This window comes from Camellia sinensis, chromosome 1 (genome assembly GCF_055761805.1).
Source record: "Camellia sinensis isolate YWXY chromosome 1, ASM5576180v1, whole genome shotgun sequence".
In the NCBI taxonomy this organism is placed as follows: Eukaryota; Viridiplantae; Streptophyta; class Magnoliopsida; order Ericales; family Theaceae; genus Camellia; species Camellia sinensis.
In genome coordinates this window covers 39793797-39808447 of record NC_138961.1, presented here as the reverse complement: position 1 = coordinate 39808447, position 14651 = coordinate 39793797, and the positions used below count along the sequence as shown (strand labels likewise).

At 44.1% G+C, this 14651-nt stretch overlaps 1 protein-coding gene across 1 annotated transcript; it reads left to right on the top strand.

Moving 5' to 3' along the window:
• Positions 1-8649: 8649 nt before the first annotated feature.
• On the top strand, positions 8650-10501 carry LOC145793517 (uncharacterized). Its single transcript, XM_082876364.1, has 2 exons — positions 8650-9268; positions 9378-10501. Exons 1-2 carry the CDS (start codon positions 8797-8799, stop codon positions 10400-10402), a joined length of 1497 nt encoding a protein of 498 aa, XP_082732490.1. The 5' UTR covers positions 8650-8796; the 3' UTR covers positions 10403-10501.
• The last annotated feature ends 4150 nt before the right edge of the window (positions 10502-14651 follow it).

Genomic DNA, 14651 nt, shown 5'->3' with positions numbered 1-14651 from the left:
CAAACCATCAAAATTCACATGTCCTAATCTACAATGTCATAAATTCAACTCAATAATATAAGCAAAAGATGTGTTATTCTTATTCATAGCAACTTTCGGTACAACTGTCATTATATTCAACTTAAATAGACCATCACTCATGTATCCCTTACCAACATACATACCACTCTTTGTTAATATAAATTTATCAGACTAAAAAATAAACCTAAAACCATTTTTACTTAACAAAGAATCAGAAACTAAACTCTTCCGGATGTCAGGTACATACAGTACGTTGTTGAGGGTCAATTCTTTCCCTGATGTCATCTTCAAGATTACTTTCCTTTGTCCAGCCACAGTAGAAGTAGAAGAATTTCTCATGAAAAGTTGTTCATCATTTGCAACCTCATTGTAGGTAGTGAACATCTTCTTGTCCGCACAAATGTGACGAGTTGCTCCAGTGTCAACCCACCACTCATTGGGATTTTCAACCAAATTAGCCTGAGACACCATAGCAGAGAGGTTGATGTCATTCACCCCGTCAGAGATGTAATCTAGTTCAGTTACATTGTCCTGATTGGTAGTCTTCTTGCTTGTACTTCCATGATCCTTCTTAGGGCGGCGGCAGTCAGAAGCTCGATGTCCAGTCTTGCCACAGTTATAGCATTTTTCTTTGAACTTTTTGTTGCTATCGCCTTGTTTAGGACCATCTCCAGTAAACTTTCTCTTTTTGTTATGTGGTTTATGAACTTGTTCAACCACATTAGCCTTGGACTCAATGGAATTTTTCTCATTTCTCTTTTCAGCCTTTCGGTTATCTTCCTTAATTTTCAGTCTTACAATAAGCTCATCCATGGTCATCTCTTTGCGTTTATATTTTAAATAATTTTTGAAATCTTTCCAAGCCGATGGTAACTTTTTCACTAAAGCAGCGACTTGGAAAGACTCGCTAAGAGACATACCTTCTGAATGAATATCATGCAAAATTAATTGAAAAATTTGAACTTGAGAAATTATCGTTTGGGAGTCTACCATAACGAAGTCTAAAAATTTACCGACAACAAATTTCTTCGTGCCGGCATCCTTTGTCTTGTATTTCTTCTCCAAAGAATCCCATAATTCTTTTGCTGACTTCAAATGACTGTAAACATTATACAACATGTTGTCAAGGCCATTTCTGCACAGAAAATCTGAATGTTTCCAAGCATCTACAGCGGCAACAACTTGTCGATCACTTTCACCCTCTTTAAGTGCTAGAGCCTCTTCATGGAGAAAGCGAGCCGAATTTAGAGTTGTAAGATAAAACAGCATCTTCTGCTGCCATCTCTTAAACTCAGTACCGTTAAATTTTTCTGGTTTTTCTCCATGATTTATTGGTACATGAACATGGTTCTAGATAGGGACCAGTGTTGGTGTAACAATCGAAGTACCACTACAAGTTGCAATTTCAGTTGCAATAGCCATAATCTCTTATTACAAAAATCAGAAAAAATTAAAACACAAATTAATTTTCTAGTTACTAAAACCATAAAATAAATTATAAACTAAAATAATTTTATTTTCGTTGTTACTAAAACTAGAAAAATAAAATACCACAATAATTTTCTGTAACACAAATTAATACTTTGCAATTGTTTATGTCAAAGAAAAGAGACTGTATATTACTACTATCTGTCAAATAGCATAAACCACTATTTGTTTTTCCAACCAGAATATGTCTTTATGAAATCACAGAAAATTAAATACAATGAAGATATCAAAAATGGTTGTATCTTAAGATTGTTGGACAATCTTCACTGTATTTAAATTAATTAATTCTGTTTGGGTACTAAACGACAAACAGAATATAAAAGAAATATAGGAAAGGAGAATGAATGTTTGATTACAAAAATCGAATTAGAAAAAGAATTAAATAAATAAAAACAGATTTTATTTTGTTACAAAAATAAAATTAAAATATGATTTAAATAAATAATAAAAATAGAAAATAAATAAATAACTTAATTGATTAATATCTTGAATATTATTCTGATCAAGTCCAGTGTTTTGACATTGTGTCCTTAAGACAGATTCGTCCTCTCCATGGTGCTTTCAGAATGTGGACATCTATCTCCCAGGATTAAATGATTAACTACAAACAATAGCAGCACTACAAATTGTTTGTCTAACGAACACACTAAGTGTTTATACTCTTTCTTACAAAAAATTAAATGCAGCAAAATGAAAAATAAATTTGCAGAGGTGAAGTACGAAATTTCTGAATGTAAAACATCAAATGAGGGTTGTCCTATTTATAGATGCATTGGTGGCTACAGGTTTTGAATTAAACAGGTGCAAACCTATTTGAACAGGCATGAAACCTGTTTGGTTTTGAATTAAACAGATTTAAATCTGTTGGGTTCAAAATTCAAACAGATAAAAACGGGAAGGGACCTGTTTGGGTGTACAGAAAAATCGGACCAGTTTATTTCCAGAATTAATTTGAATTCTGAATTTTACTTTTCAAAAAATAAAATTCAATTCAAATGTTTTTGACCCAAAAAGAAAGGTATTAGGTCGGACAAGCGCAACCTAACCTCACACCACGCACTCGCGCCCAGGGCCAACCTAGTTGGTCCAATGGGTCTAGCCCATTTTGCCCATAACCTCTCTCTCTAAAACACTTGGGTACTCCGTGGAGCACACCCCAAGTTCCAATCCCATGCCTTATAAACTCATTCAAAACTTCCCACCAAATCAATGTGGGACAAACCTTATTCAAACCTTTAAGGATTTTTTACAAAAACTCCATTTCTATGGAGCATACTTTAGCTTCAATTTTCCATTTGTAGGAGAGGGTTCAAGAAAGGAGTTAGAAAATTCGAAAATCGAATTCTCTAGAATATGATGAGAGGCTTAGATTCTTCAATAATCTCAACTTAGGAACACAACAACAAAGGAGATGATGGAGATAAGAGATTGGGTGAAGAAGAAGGCAAAATGGCTAGAGAATAGAATAATGGCAAGGCTCTCCCATTGATCTCCCACTTTCACTCTCAAGGTTGATAATGGAGAAGGGAAATTAGTTCTTTCCCAAGAGTTCAAAAATCTCCAAAATCCATCCCTTGTAAAGCTATGGGTGGGTGCTATTTATAGGCACCTCATGATATAGGATGGAGCCCATGTGCAAGGCACATGGGGGATATTCTCTCTAACCACCTTGTCCGAGGAGGTGACCTCTCCGAGGAGGTGACTTCTCCGAGGAGGTGACTTCTCCGAGGATGAGAAAACCCCGAAGAGGAGATCACTCCCTCGGCGAACCCTTCTTCTTAGCCACACCTAACCAATGATCCCCAATCATCCCAAAGGGTCAGGGGTAGTCCCAGAGGACGTCCTGCCGCAAAATATTGCCGAGTCTCATGGACTCCCCCGAGGTCGTGCCACCTCGACCCGGGTATAGGCTAGTTTAACCGAAGAGTGAATTTATCTCCACTCACCGTCCTCGAGATCGGGTCCTTTGTTCGAACTCCATTACGCCCATGGTTCTGGTGCGTAGATCCCGGAAAGCTCCGAGCCCGCAAGTGTTCTGGGACTCATTAACGGAGCGACTTCTAGATTGCGTTTGAATCCGTTCGAAGCCAGGTGTTTCGGATCTCTAGATTCGTGGATCCGAATCCTTTCGAGTCCGAGTGCCTCGGATCTCTAGGCTTGCCTAATACCCTTTCGAGTCCGGGCCTGAGTAAGTCTCTAGGTTCGTGGATCCGAACCCTTTCGACGCTTAGAGCGATTCAATCCGTTTGATGGCGATAAATCTGGGCCCACCGATCCTTGGACTTGCGATAAATTCGGGCCCACTAATCTTGGGCTATTGGGCCTAAATAATTTAGTGGGCTCAAATTAGCCCCTCTTACATTTTGCCCCTTGCGTGTATGAGAAATTTTAAATTTCTCAGACATGCATACTGTCATTTCTTCGACCCTGTTTCGCATCACGTTCCCCAAAAAAAAAAAACATTTGTCACGACAGAGCCTATGGATAAAGTTGATGACGCACTTCAATTTACAAAAAAAACATTTTTTTTTTTTTTTTTTTTAACCTCACACGTGTCTTTTGCACAATTATACACCTCTTTCTTTCCATTTAACGAAATGGCAAAACCCTAATTAGCTCACCAACTTTTGCACAGCCGCCACACCTACTCTCTTTCTTTCTTTAACCCAGCTTTTCTTCTTCTTTAAGAAAAACTTGTTTCTACAATACCAGAGCCCATTTCGGCACACTTTCTCTGCTGTGATTTCACCACTTCTCAGCCTCTGCTGTCCAGCTCCGATTACGCACGTCGCCCTACTCAACGCGACGTGTGTGGCCACCGTTCAGCTTGTCGCCAACACAACAACTCGGCAGCGCACACTCACTCACGGCAGTCAGTACACTGCGTTGCTGTCCTGCTCCAGCCGCTGCTGCGCTACGGTTCGGCTCGCACCTGTGACCTCACTGCGCTACGGTTCGGCTCGCACCTGTGACCCAAGCCGCTGCTCACTGTCGGTGCTTCATTTCGGCCCAGCAACGCCACTTCAGAACTCCGAACAGAGCTCAGTCTTGCTCTGCCGAAGACCACCACTGTTTGTGTGTTACTTGTTACAGCAGCCTTAGGTGCCGCAGCAGCCGCCTCAACCTGCGCTACTGTTCTTTGCTGCGCTGTTGTTCACTGATTATATTTGCTCCGAATACGCCAACACCGCGATCCTAGCCATCGCCCGTTCAGCTCGCCAACTTCAATGTTTGCTCACTCCGGCGCCACTTCATCACGATCTCGGTTTGTATTGTTCTTGGCCACTCTCTCTCATGGGCGTGGCCTTCAGATCTGTAAGTATTTTATCGAAACCCACTCTCGATCCTCTTGCTTTGATGAAATCTGAATTTCTTTTGATCTGGGCCTTTGAGATTTGTGGGCATTGTTTTATATCAATTTTGAATTTGAGATAACTGAAGCTTCCATTGAATCTTGACTTGCATATGAAATGTAATCCTGAAATTCATATTCTGGAGCTTCATTTTTGGTGGGCCTTGGTCTTCCTCTCAACTAATTTCATTTTTTTTTTTAAAAAAAAAAACTTTCTTCTCTTGATTTCGGGTTTCAAAAAAATCTGGGTAAGTTTTGGCCCTTGTACAACTTGATTTAATACTCCGAGAATTTGCAATTTTTCACCTGAGATAGGTAATACTCCGTTGAATTTCATGACATTGCACTCCTGCTAATATTTAAAACTTAAGCCCGTGCTTTAATGATTTTGATACAAACAGAGCTATTGAAAAATATTGATCACTCGTTGGTTGTTTCTGGTGAGTTTATCCATCGCCATCCTTGTGAATGTTGGAATAGTTACTGTTTGAACTCTTGTATATACATATAATTTATGGTAGTCTTATGATTCCAATGACACACATTCTTCTTTTAACAGGTTAGAGACTGAAGCCGTGTGTACATTGATTGCTATTGCAAGGCCAAATTCAATCTGCTATTGAAGCCGTGTGTACATTGTCGGTTTCAATCTGCTGCTACTCCATCACCAATCACTGTTGGCTTCAACGGTTCCAACGCACACCACACACGTTCGCCCTCTCAACGCGACGTGTGTGGTTGCTGACCCTTCTGTAGTACCAGCGTTGCTTCCGGCTTCAACTTGTCCGACGCCGACCACGCACGTTCGCCCACTCAACGCAACGTGTGTGGTCCTACCAAGCCTAGCCCAGTCTTGTTGATTACAGTCTGTAAAGCCTCTCTGATTTCAGCTTGAGTTTCCAGTATCGGCTTTGGACTTCACCTCTCTAACTGCCCAAATTTGTAAGTATGAAATTCGGCCCCCTCTTCCGAATATAAATATATTTAAATATATATAAATATATTTTTGTGGCAATGTAGAGGGCTCAAGCAATCTAATAAAAAAAAATAAAGAAATAAAAACTGAATCTGAATATGGACTCAATTTTTGTGGCAATCCCAATGACATTTTTTTTTTTTTTTTTTTAATTTTTTTTTTAGCTCAAACACCGTGATTTTGGCCGCATGGAAACATACATTAGCACTTAAAACCTTATTGAGGTGCTTGGCTTGAACATAATTTGTTGAACTTTATCACCGAGGAAAGGCCGAATATAACTTGTTGACTAGTATTTGAGCTCCATTTTTGACATGGAGAGAGAAAACCCTGGACTTATGAATATGGACTTTGGAAAGGACATTCTTGTAATTTGCATAATGATCCATTGAATCTTGCTACTGATAAGCAATGTAATATACTTCGGATCTCGGGCCTGAAATTTACTATTGAACTTCACTCTGTCCAAATTTTGAGCCCCGTATAAATTGGACCTTTAATATAGAACATAGTGACTTTAAGAAATTGACCCAATTAAACTTCATCATGAAGCGACCTATGACATTGCACCTCTTATCGATGATAGAAGACGAAAATCTATATGTTGATGATGCACCCATTGGTATTAAAATTTGTTGAGCTTGAAGAATATCCAAGAAAATGAATTGTTGATGACGTCCGAAGTTGAATTTGTTGATAAACCCATCATGTTGCATATAACAATATTCTGAATTTTAATACGGTCAACTCTTTAATATTTATACAGGTTATTTCAGCCATATGTCTTCTCAAAAGAAACCCGTAGCTCCGGGGTCATCAGAACCGGCTCTCATGAAAGAGAGGGATGTACCTCCGGCATCTGAGTGGAGGAAATCTCCTTATTTTGGTCGGAAGGACCCCTTCTGGCGGGCGGCTACCTCCACCACTTCTCTTCTATCTCCGAAGGGGGCTCCATTATGTCTCACTGAGGACACTGACTCTGGACACGAGGCCCTCATTTCTCCTTCCTCGGTGCTACGCTTTCGGATTGAGCGGGGGGACTTTCCATACTGTTATCCTCAGTTCAAGGCCTTCTCAAACCCTCCTTTTGGTTGGCAGGAGTGGGTCGATGATGTTCTCTCGGACAAGAGCTTCTGTCAGCGGCTTCAAGAGGCCCGCCTATTGATCCCAGTGAAAATATCTCGATCCCTATCCATCCGTCGCAACAATGCTAGCTTGGAAGCCATGGCTCTTCGGTGGAGCACCGAGACACACACCTTTATACTTGGCCAGCACGAGATGGGGCCCACCCTTGAGGATGTGTTCATGTTGCTGCGTCTGGAAGTAACCGGCCCTGATGCCTTCGACCCTGAGCAGACACCCCCCGAAGATGATTCTTTGATCCAATCTCTGAAGCTAAATCTTCAAACTTGTGGTCGGTGGAGTTCCGTTTTTGATGGTTCAGCGAGGAGGACTAGTCGAGTAAGGACGGACCGTGCCTCCTATACTGCATGGATCCGCCACTTCTTCAAAGATCTTCAGCCCTTGGCCAGAGATGCTGACCCTAACTCTCGGGAGTATGAGGTCGGTCCGATGTATGACTCCAGGCTCTATTTCTTGGGATTTCTGGCTTGCTTCCTTTCATTCTTCATTCTTCCGAGCACGCCTCCGGATTCCCTCAATCCTTTCGTCTTCCCCTTGGCAGTCAGGCTCTTCAGAGGAGATCGGATCCCTTTGGCTCCACTATTTCTTGGGAATCTCTACTATCGGCTGGATCTACTACATCGAGATATGGTTCGCTCTGTGGGTCGATATGAGCCTGTCTCCTTTATTCACAGCCAGTTCCTGCTATGTTTCTTCTTCGAGAGGTTCCCAAAATTTGCCCCTGCTCCGACTGTATTTGAGGCGGAAGTTCTTCGGGAGATAGTGGATAAAGATGGCATCCCCGTGCTCGATACTGATGGGTCTCGGACATTTGAGAAAGCGAAGTCTTGCCAGCCGTTGATTACACGGTGGTCACGTACCATTTCCACCTTATCCTTGAATACTCTGGTGGATGATCCCCAACGCTTTGTGGCACAGCCGTATGTATGCCCACCTGTGGGTGTGGCCACACCGCTTATCTATCATGGTTCCTCCCGCTCGGTGTCCTTTCCTTTGCCGAAGAACATCCCTGCACCTTTTGTTGATATGCTGATTATGATTCGTCCGAGTTCATTACCGGTGTGGCATGAGAAAGGCGTTGATAGTGCCGTTTATAGGCCTGACCGCGTAGCATGTCAATTCGGGTTTGATCAATGTACCCCGGGGCCAGCACCTCCTTTATTATCATTTTCAGCGAGCTACGGGCGCTTCAGTCGCGGGCTTGTACACACCGTGCTTCCCATATCCGGCTCTTTGACGATGCCAGGCTTGAGCCGAGTAGGGGGTTTCACCCCCTCTTTCAGGCGGTATTGGCAGAAGAATATCGATGCGTTTATTGCATTTGTCCAGAGCAGACCGACCGTATGTTTGCCTCCGCCGATTTATAAGAAGGATTCTTCTCTTCGGCTCCCCGAGAGCCGAAAATCTGACCACATGTACGAGAGTTTCTTCACCTCATCTGCTCCAACTGACCCTTCTGCTCGGGCATCTGCTTCTAGCTTGGCAATTACTTCTCCGGAGCCAGTCCCTTTGAATAAGGCCTCTGGTCCTCGGACGACCCGCCTTAAAAAGATGGCTCACAAGAGGACTTCTGATGCCAGTCCTTCCGCTCCTCGCCTTTCCAAAAGGCTTCATGAGGTACCCGAAATTTTTGATTTGAAGCTACTTTCCTTTTTGCGACTATACCTTCTAAAAATGAAAACTTTTATTTGCCCATGTTGTGTAGGATCCTGCGGTTGTTGACGTTCTCGGTACCGTGGCTCCTGGCCATGCTGCCTCCCCCAGGCCGGACTCAGACTTGGACGACACCCTCCCTTTGTCTGCAAGACTTGTGAAGATGCGCACCTCTCGTATAGCAGTTATAGATGATGACAATGATGAGGCTGAGTCCTCCGACCATTTTTGTGACCTTATTCCACGTATGCGTCGTCACCGCCCTACCGTAGCTGAGGAGGAGCGCTATCTTGGTGACGAGGTTATTGGGGCTCACCGTTCTGATGTTGAGATTACTAGAGGGACTGATGCCTCAGAAATTGACGCCGTAGGCCATGCTTCTAGAAGCAATGTAGAGATGAGGTGCGCCTCTGGGAATGGTGTGGAGGTGGATGTGCTAGAAATCTCTGAGACTCGCTCTGGCACTTATGGTGATTCTCATCCTCCGGCCCTCCTTCCTTCTTCAGGGATGACTGCTACTGTTCAGGCTTCATCAGACATTGAGATCGATCAAGTGGTCTCTACACGACCAAGTGACTTTGTTGATGCTAGGAGTCCTTCAGTTGCCCCTGCTTTGCATATTGATTCTCCCTCTGGTAATCTTTCTTTCTGAAGTTTGTCATTTACTTATATCTGTGAGAAATCCTTACTTAAATGACTTTCCTGTCCCCTACCTCTAATAAGGCATTCTTATCTTTTCTTCAGTGTTAGCTGCTAACGGGATCTTGCCTTCACCTACCTCAGACTCTGCTCCAGTGTTAGCTGCTACCGGGGTCCTGCCTTCACCTGTCTCGGACTCTGCTCCAGTGTTAGCTGCTACCGGGGTCCTGCCTTCACCTGTCTCGGACTCTGCTCCAGTGTTAGCTGCTACCGGGGTCCTGCCTTCACCTGCCTCGGACTCTGCTCCAGTGTTAGCTGCTACCGGGGTCCTGCCTTCACCTGCCTCGGGCTCTACTCCGACTCTCTTTGTAACTCCTCACGGTTCTCCTTCTCAAGGGGGGACACCTGCCTTTGAGACGACTGCCAGAGGTTCTTCATCGCCAGTGCCTTCGAATATTTTGGATCTGAATCTTAGTGATTTCCACATTGATAGTGATGCTTTTGGTCTTTCCCCTTATCGTTCGGCATTCTCAGGCTCGGGACCTCTGCCGGGAGTTACCCCTCCGGGTGGTTCATCTAACCCGATAGACATTGGGGAGATTCCTGAGACTAGCAGCTTTCCGGCCCCAATTCCTCCTTCAGCTTCTGGCAAAGTATCATTTCTCCATTATTGGGTAGCTCCTGAGTTTGCTTCAGTTCTACAGCTTGTGCATTCAAGTTACCCGGAGACCTTTGTTTCATTTGCTTGCCAGTGTCCACTCATTCAGACTGCTCTTCTCGAGTCTTTTGCCACTATCTTATATAGCTTGGACAGGCAACGGTTGTGTGACCTTAATGGGAAAGTAGTCGAGACGGCGTATCAGGGGATCTCTGACATGGAGCGTCACCAAGTGGACTTATCATGGCTTCGGAAGCGCCTGGATATAGCTTCGAACGCCAGTCATCAGCTGGAACTTATGTCTGTGCTTGCCTCTTATCGCACCTCTATAGATGAGATAAAGGCAACTCTTCATGAACTTGAGTCGGGTTATGCTCGGGCCTTGGAGACTTTAGAGGCACACTCTACTGTTTGTCCTCCAGATGTAGATATGACGGGTAGCTTCTTCGAGGGTGTCTTTAGGAAAGATTGAGTTTTTTTTTTTTTTTATCATTACTTTCTTGCCCCTTTCGATAAAAATGTTTTATCTAGGACAATGCAATGAAATGACAAAATTTTTGTTGTTTGGATATTTTCGCATTGTTTTCTCATTCTACTTGATAAAATATTTTTTTTCGAATGATACAATGGAAAGAACAATCATATGCACATATAAAAGCTGAAATATTCTCATTAGTTCTTCAACTTTCTTGACGAAAGTATAATAGATTCACTGTAAGTGATGGGATAAAATATGCACCATAGAGAAAACCAGCTTCTTCATAACGTAAGGGAAATACAACTTTTAGACAAAGTAAGAAAGTGAAAATGAATTTCAACATAGATGAGTCCAACTATGGGTAGTAATGCTTGATAAACTTTGCATTGAGTGGGCCAGTTCGGAAGCCATCTTCAACCCTTACAAGTTTGTAGTACCCGCTTGAGCTCGCCCGAACCACCTTGTAGGGCCCTTCCCATTTTGGAGAAAACTTGGGCAAAGGCTGTCCTCGCATGATTGGGTCTACAATCTTCCATACTAGATCACCTTCTTCAAACTTCCTTGGTATCACAGTCTGGTTATAGGCTCGGGCGATGGACTCATGATACCTTTCCATGACTTTTGCAGCTCTGTCATGCTTTTCCTCTAATGCTTCCAATCTGGTGGTTCGAGGCTCCAATACCATCCCCGAGGCGAGAGCCATTCGAGCAGATGGCGTTTCCAACTCTATAGGTAACACTGCCTCGGACCCATACACAAGGGAGTAAGGAGCTGCTTGAGTTGGCTTTCTCTTCGAAGTGCGATACGCCCACAGGGCTACTATCAACTGTTCGGACCAAGTCCCCCCAAACTCATCCATCATCTTGCTCAGAATCCTTATCAGTGTCTTGTTTGTGGCTTCCGCTTGCCCGTTCCCTTTTGGATAGTAGGGTGTGGATTTGTGATGCTTCACTTGGTAAGTCTCTAGGAGGCTCTTCACATATTTGTTTATGAAGGGAGTGCCGTTATCCGAGAGGATGGTGTTTGGTACTCCAAATCGGCAAATGATATTCTCCTTGATGAAGTTCGCAACTGCAGGCCCCGTAGCGTTCTTCAGAGGAATTGCTTCGACCCACTTTGTACTCAATTCTGTGGCTGCGAGAATCCACTTGTACCCCTTAGAAGATGTGGAGATGGGCCCTATCAGATCAAAAGCCCAGGTATGGAACGGCCATGGCGTTCGGATACTATGCAGGTCTACAGCTGGAGCATGGATCAAATTTCCGTGTTTCTGACAAGTCTGGCACCTCTTCACGTGATGGGATGCATCTGACTCCATGGTCGGCCAGTAATACCCAAGGTGTATAAGTTGCTCGAACAGCCGAGCCCCTCCTTGATGTTCAATCTCGTGGGCTCTTCCGAGGACTAGATCTGACTCCTCCTTGGAGAGACATCTCAGGGGAGTGCCCTCAATACTTCTTCTATACAGCTTGTCCTGGTCAAGAAAGTACCGCCTCGCTCTCCTCTTGAGGTGTGCAATGTCCCTCGGGCTCTCAGGTAGTGTTCCCTCTTTGAGATAGTCAATGTAGACTTGCCTCCAGTCAGGGGTATCAATTTCAAAGCAACTCTCATCCTCCCGGATGTATGACTGACACTTGGGGCATTCCCTCTGTAATTGATTTGAGTCCTTTTCCATCTCGGGCCAATAATAACCTTGTCTTTGGATTCTTCTATACAGACTGATATCCCCATCCCCGCAAGACTTTTCATGGATCTGTTGTAGCCGGAAGCTTGCTTCTTGTTGGCCAATACACCGGGCTAGGAATCCGGTACCTCCTCGGAAGTAAAGTTCACCTTGAATAATTGTGAATTGGGCGAGCTTGGCCATAGTCAGTTTTCCAACTTTGCTTCTGAGTTGCTCGAGGACTTCTCCTCTCCAGTCCTCCGGAAGGCCTTTGTCTTCGGGTATTATTGAAGGTTCTGTTCTCTTCTTGATAACAATTGTTGCCTCTTCCTCTGGAATGTCAACTCTTGCCCCTAATGTTGCGAGGGCATCTGAAAACTTGTTGTCGGAGCGAGGCACATGCTCTATTTCGACCTTCTGAAATTTGTCAAGAAGCCTTTGGACTGTTGTTCGATATGTGGCCAAGGCAGGCTCCTTTAAGACGAACTGTCCTGAAACTTGCTTCACTATCAGCTTTGAGTCCCCCCGGATCCGAATCTTCTTGATACTGTGCTTCTCAGCTGCTATCAAGCCTAAAATAAGAGCCTCATACTCGGCTTCGTTATTCGAACAATGGAAATCCAGTTTATAAGACAAATATAACTTTTCCCCACTTTTGCTTGTAAGGACTATCCCGGTTCCTCCCTTCCCTCCGGCTGCTGCTCCGTCAAAGCTCAATGTCCAGAAGCTTTCCTCGGAAGCCATAGCTGCGTGCACCTCTCCTCTTAATTCTTCATTCACTGGTTCATAGTCACCACTTGGAAATTGGGCAAGGAGATCAGCTAAGGCTTGGCTTTTGATCGCCTTGGGGGCTACACATGTGATCTCGAATTCACCCAATGCTAACAACCATCTTGCCACCTTCCCGGTTAGAGCAGGCTTGCTGAGGAGGTATCGGATTGGATCACTTCTAGTAACAATCTGAATCTGATGTGCTAGGAAGTAATGTCTGAGCTTTTGGGCAGTGAATACCAAAGCTAAACAATGTCTCTCTACTGGAGTATATCGGACTTCTGCTCCTCGAATCTTCCGACTGATGTAATACACCGGGCGTTCTACTCCATCTACATCTTGGACCAATAATGCCCCTATGGACTTGGGGGTTGAAGTTAGGTACAACATTAGAGGTACCCCGGGCTGCGGGGCTATCATGGTCTGAGGCGAGGTCAAGGCCGCCTTGATTCTCTCAAAGGCCTTTTGGTGCTCTTGGTTCCACTCGAACTTGGCATCTCCTTTTAACAAAGAGCCGAAAGGCGCAGAGATCTCTGCCAGTGCTGGGATAAACCTCCGAATATAAGACACCTTCCCGAGGAACTTCTTTAACTCCTTCTGAGAATGCGGGGGAGGCATTGCTCTGATAGATTTGACCTTGTCTTCATCTGCCTCGATGCCATGCCTATGTACAAGAAACCCGAGGAACTTCCCGGCCGTCACCCCGAAAGCACATTTGAGAGGATTCATCCTCATTTTGAATTTCTGGCACCTCTTGAATACCTTCTCAAGGTCTCGGAGATGGTCTTCTTCTTTCTTGGATTTCACCACTAGATCATCAACATAATCTTCCATCTCATGATGGATCATGTCATGAAAGATTGCAGTCATAGCCCTTTGGTAAGTTGCACCGGCATTCTTGAGTCCGAAAGGCATGACTGTATAGAAGAAGTTTCCGAGAGGTGTTCTAAAAGCGGTCTTTTCTGCGTCCTCTTCAGCCATCTTAATCTGATTGTATCCACTGAATCCATCCATGAATGAGAACATCTGGTGTCCCGAGGTAGTATCCACGAAGGTGTCGATGTGAGGAAGAGGGAATTCATCCTTCGGGCAAGATTTGTTCAAATCTCGAAAGTCTACACATACTCTGATTTGGCCATTCTTCTTCTTTACTGGCACGATGTTTGCTAACCACGTGGGGTACTGTATTGGCCGGATGAAACCAGCCTGTTGAAGTTTTTCAATCTCCTCCTTAATCTTCTCTTCGAGATCTGGATGATATTTTCGAGCAGCTTGCTTAATTGGCTTGGAGTTTGGGAACACATCAAGATAGTGGGAGACTAGGTCAGGATCTAGTCCGGGCATTTCCTTATATGACCAAGCAAACACATCTGAGTATCGGCTTATCAATTTTAACAACTGTTCCCGCTTTTCTGGGCTAAGGCTCGAACTTACGAATACCGGTCTCGGTGCATCTTGTCCATCACTCAGATCTATTTCGATAAGTTGTTCGGGCTGAGGTTTTGGCCCATCTTGCATACATTCTGGAGCCACTTCAGGCTTTATTACTATATCATTGTCAGGAGGCTCTTCTTTTGACTCGGAGTCGGTGACTGAAGAAACCGACTCCCCGCACCTTCATAAATAATACACCATCTTGCCTCCTTCTCGAACTTTCATCACCTTCCGAGGAATAGGCGGACTTTCTGGTCTAGACATCGCCCGCTTACTTGATTCTGTCATCGGCTCCTTGTCATCTTTGATATCCTCCCAACGAGGAATTTTGACCCCTCGAGGCTTAGAGGTGGTGGGAACTTCTTCGACAGCCAG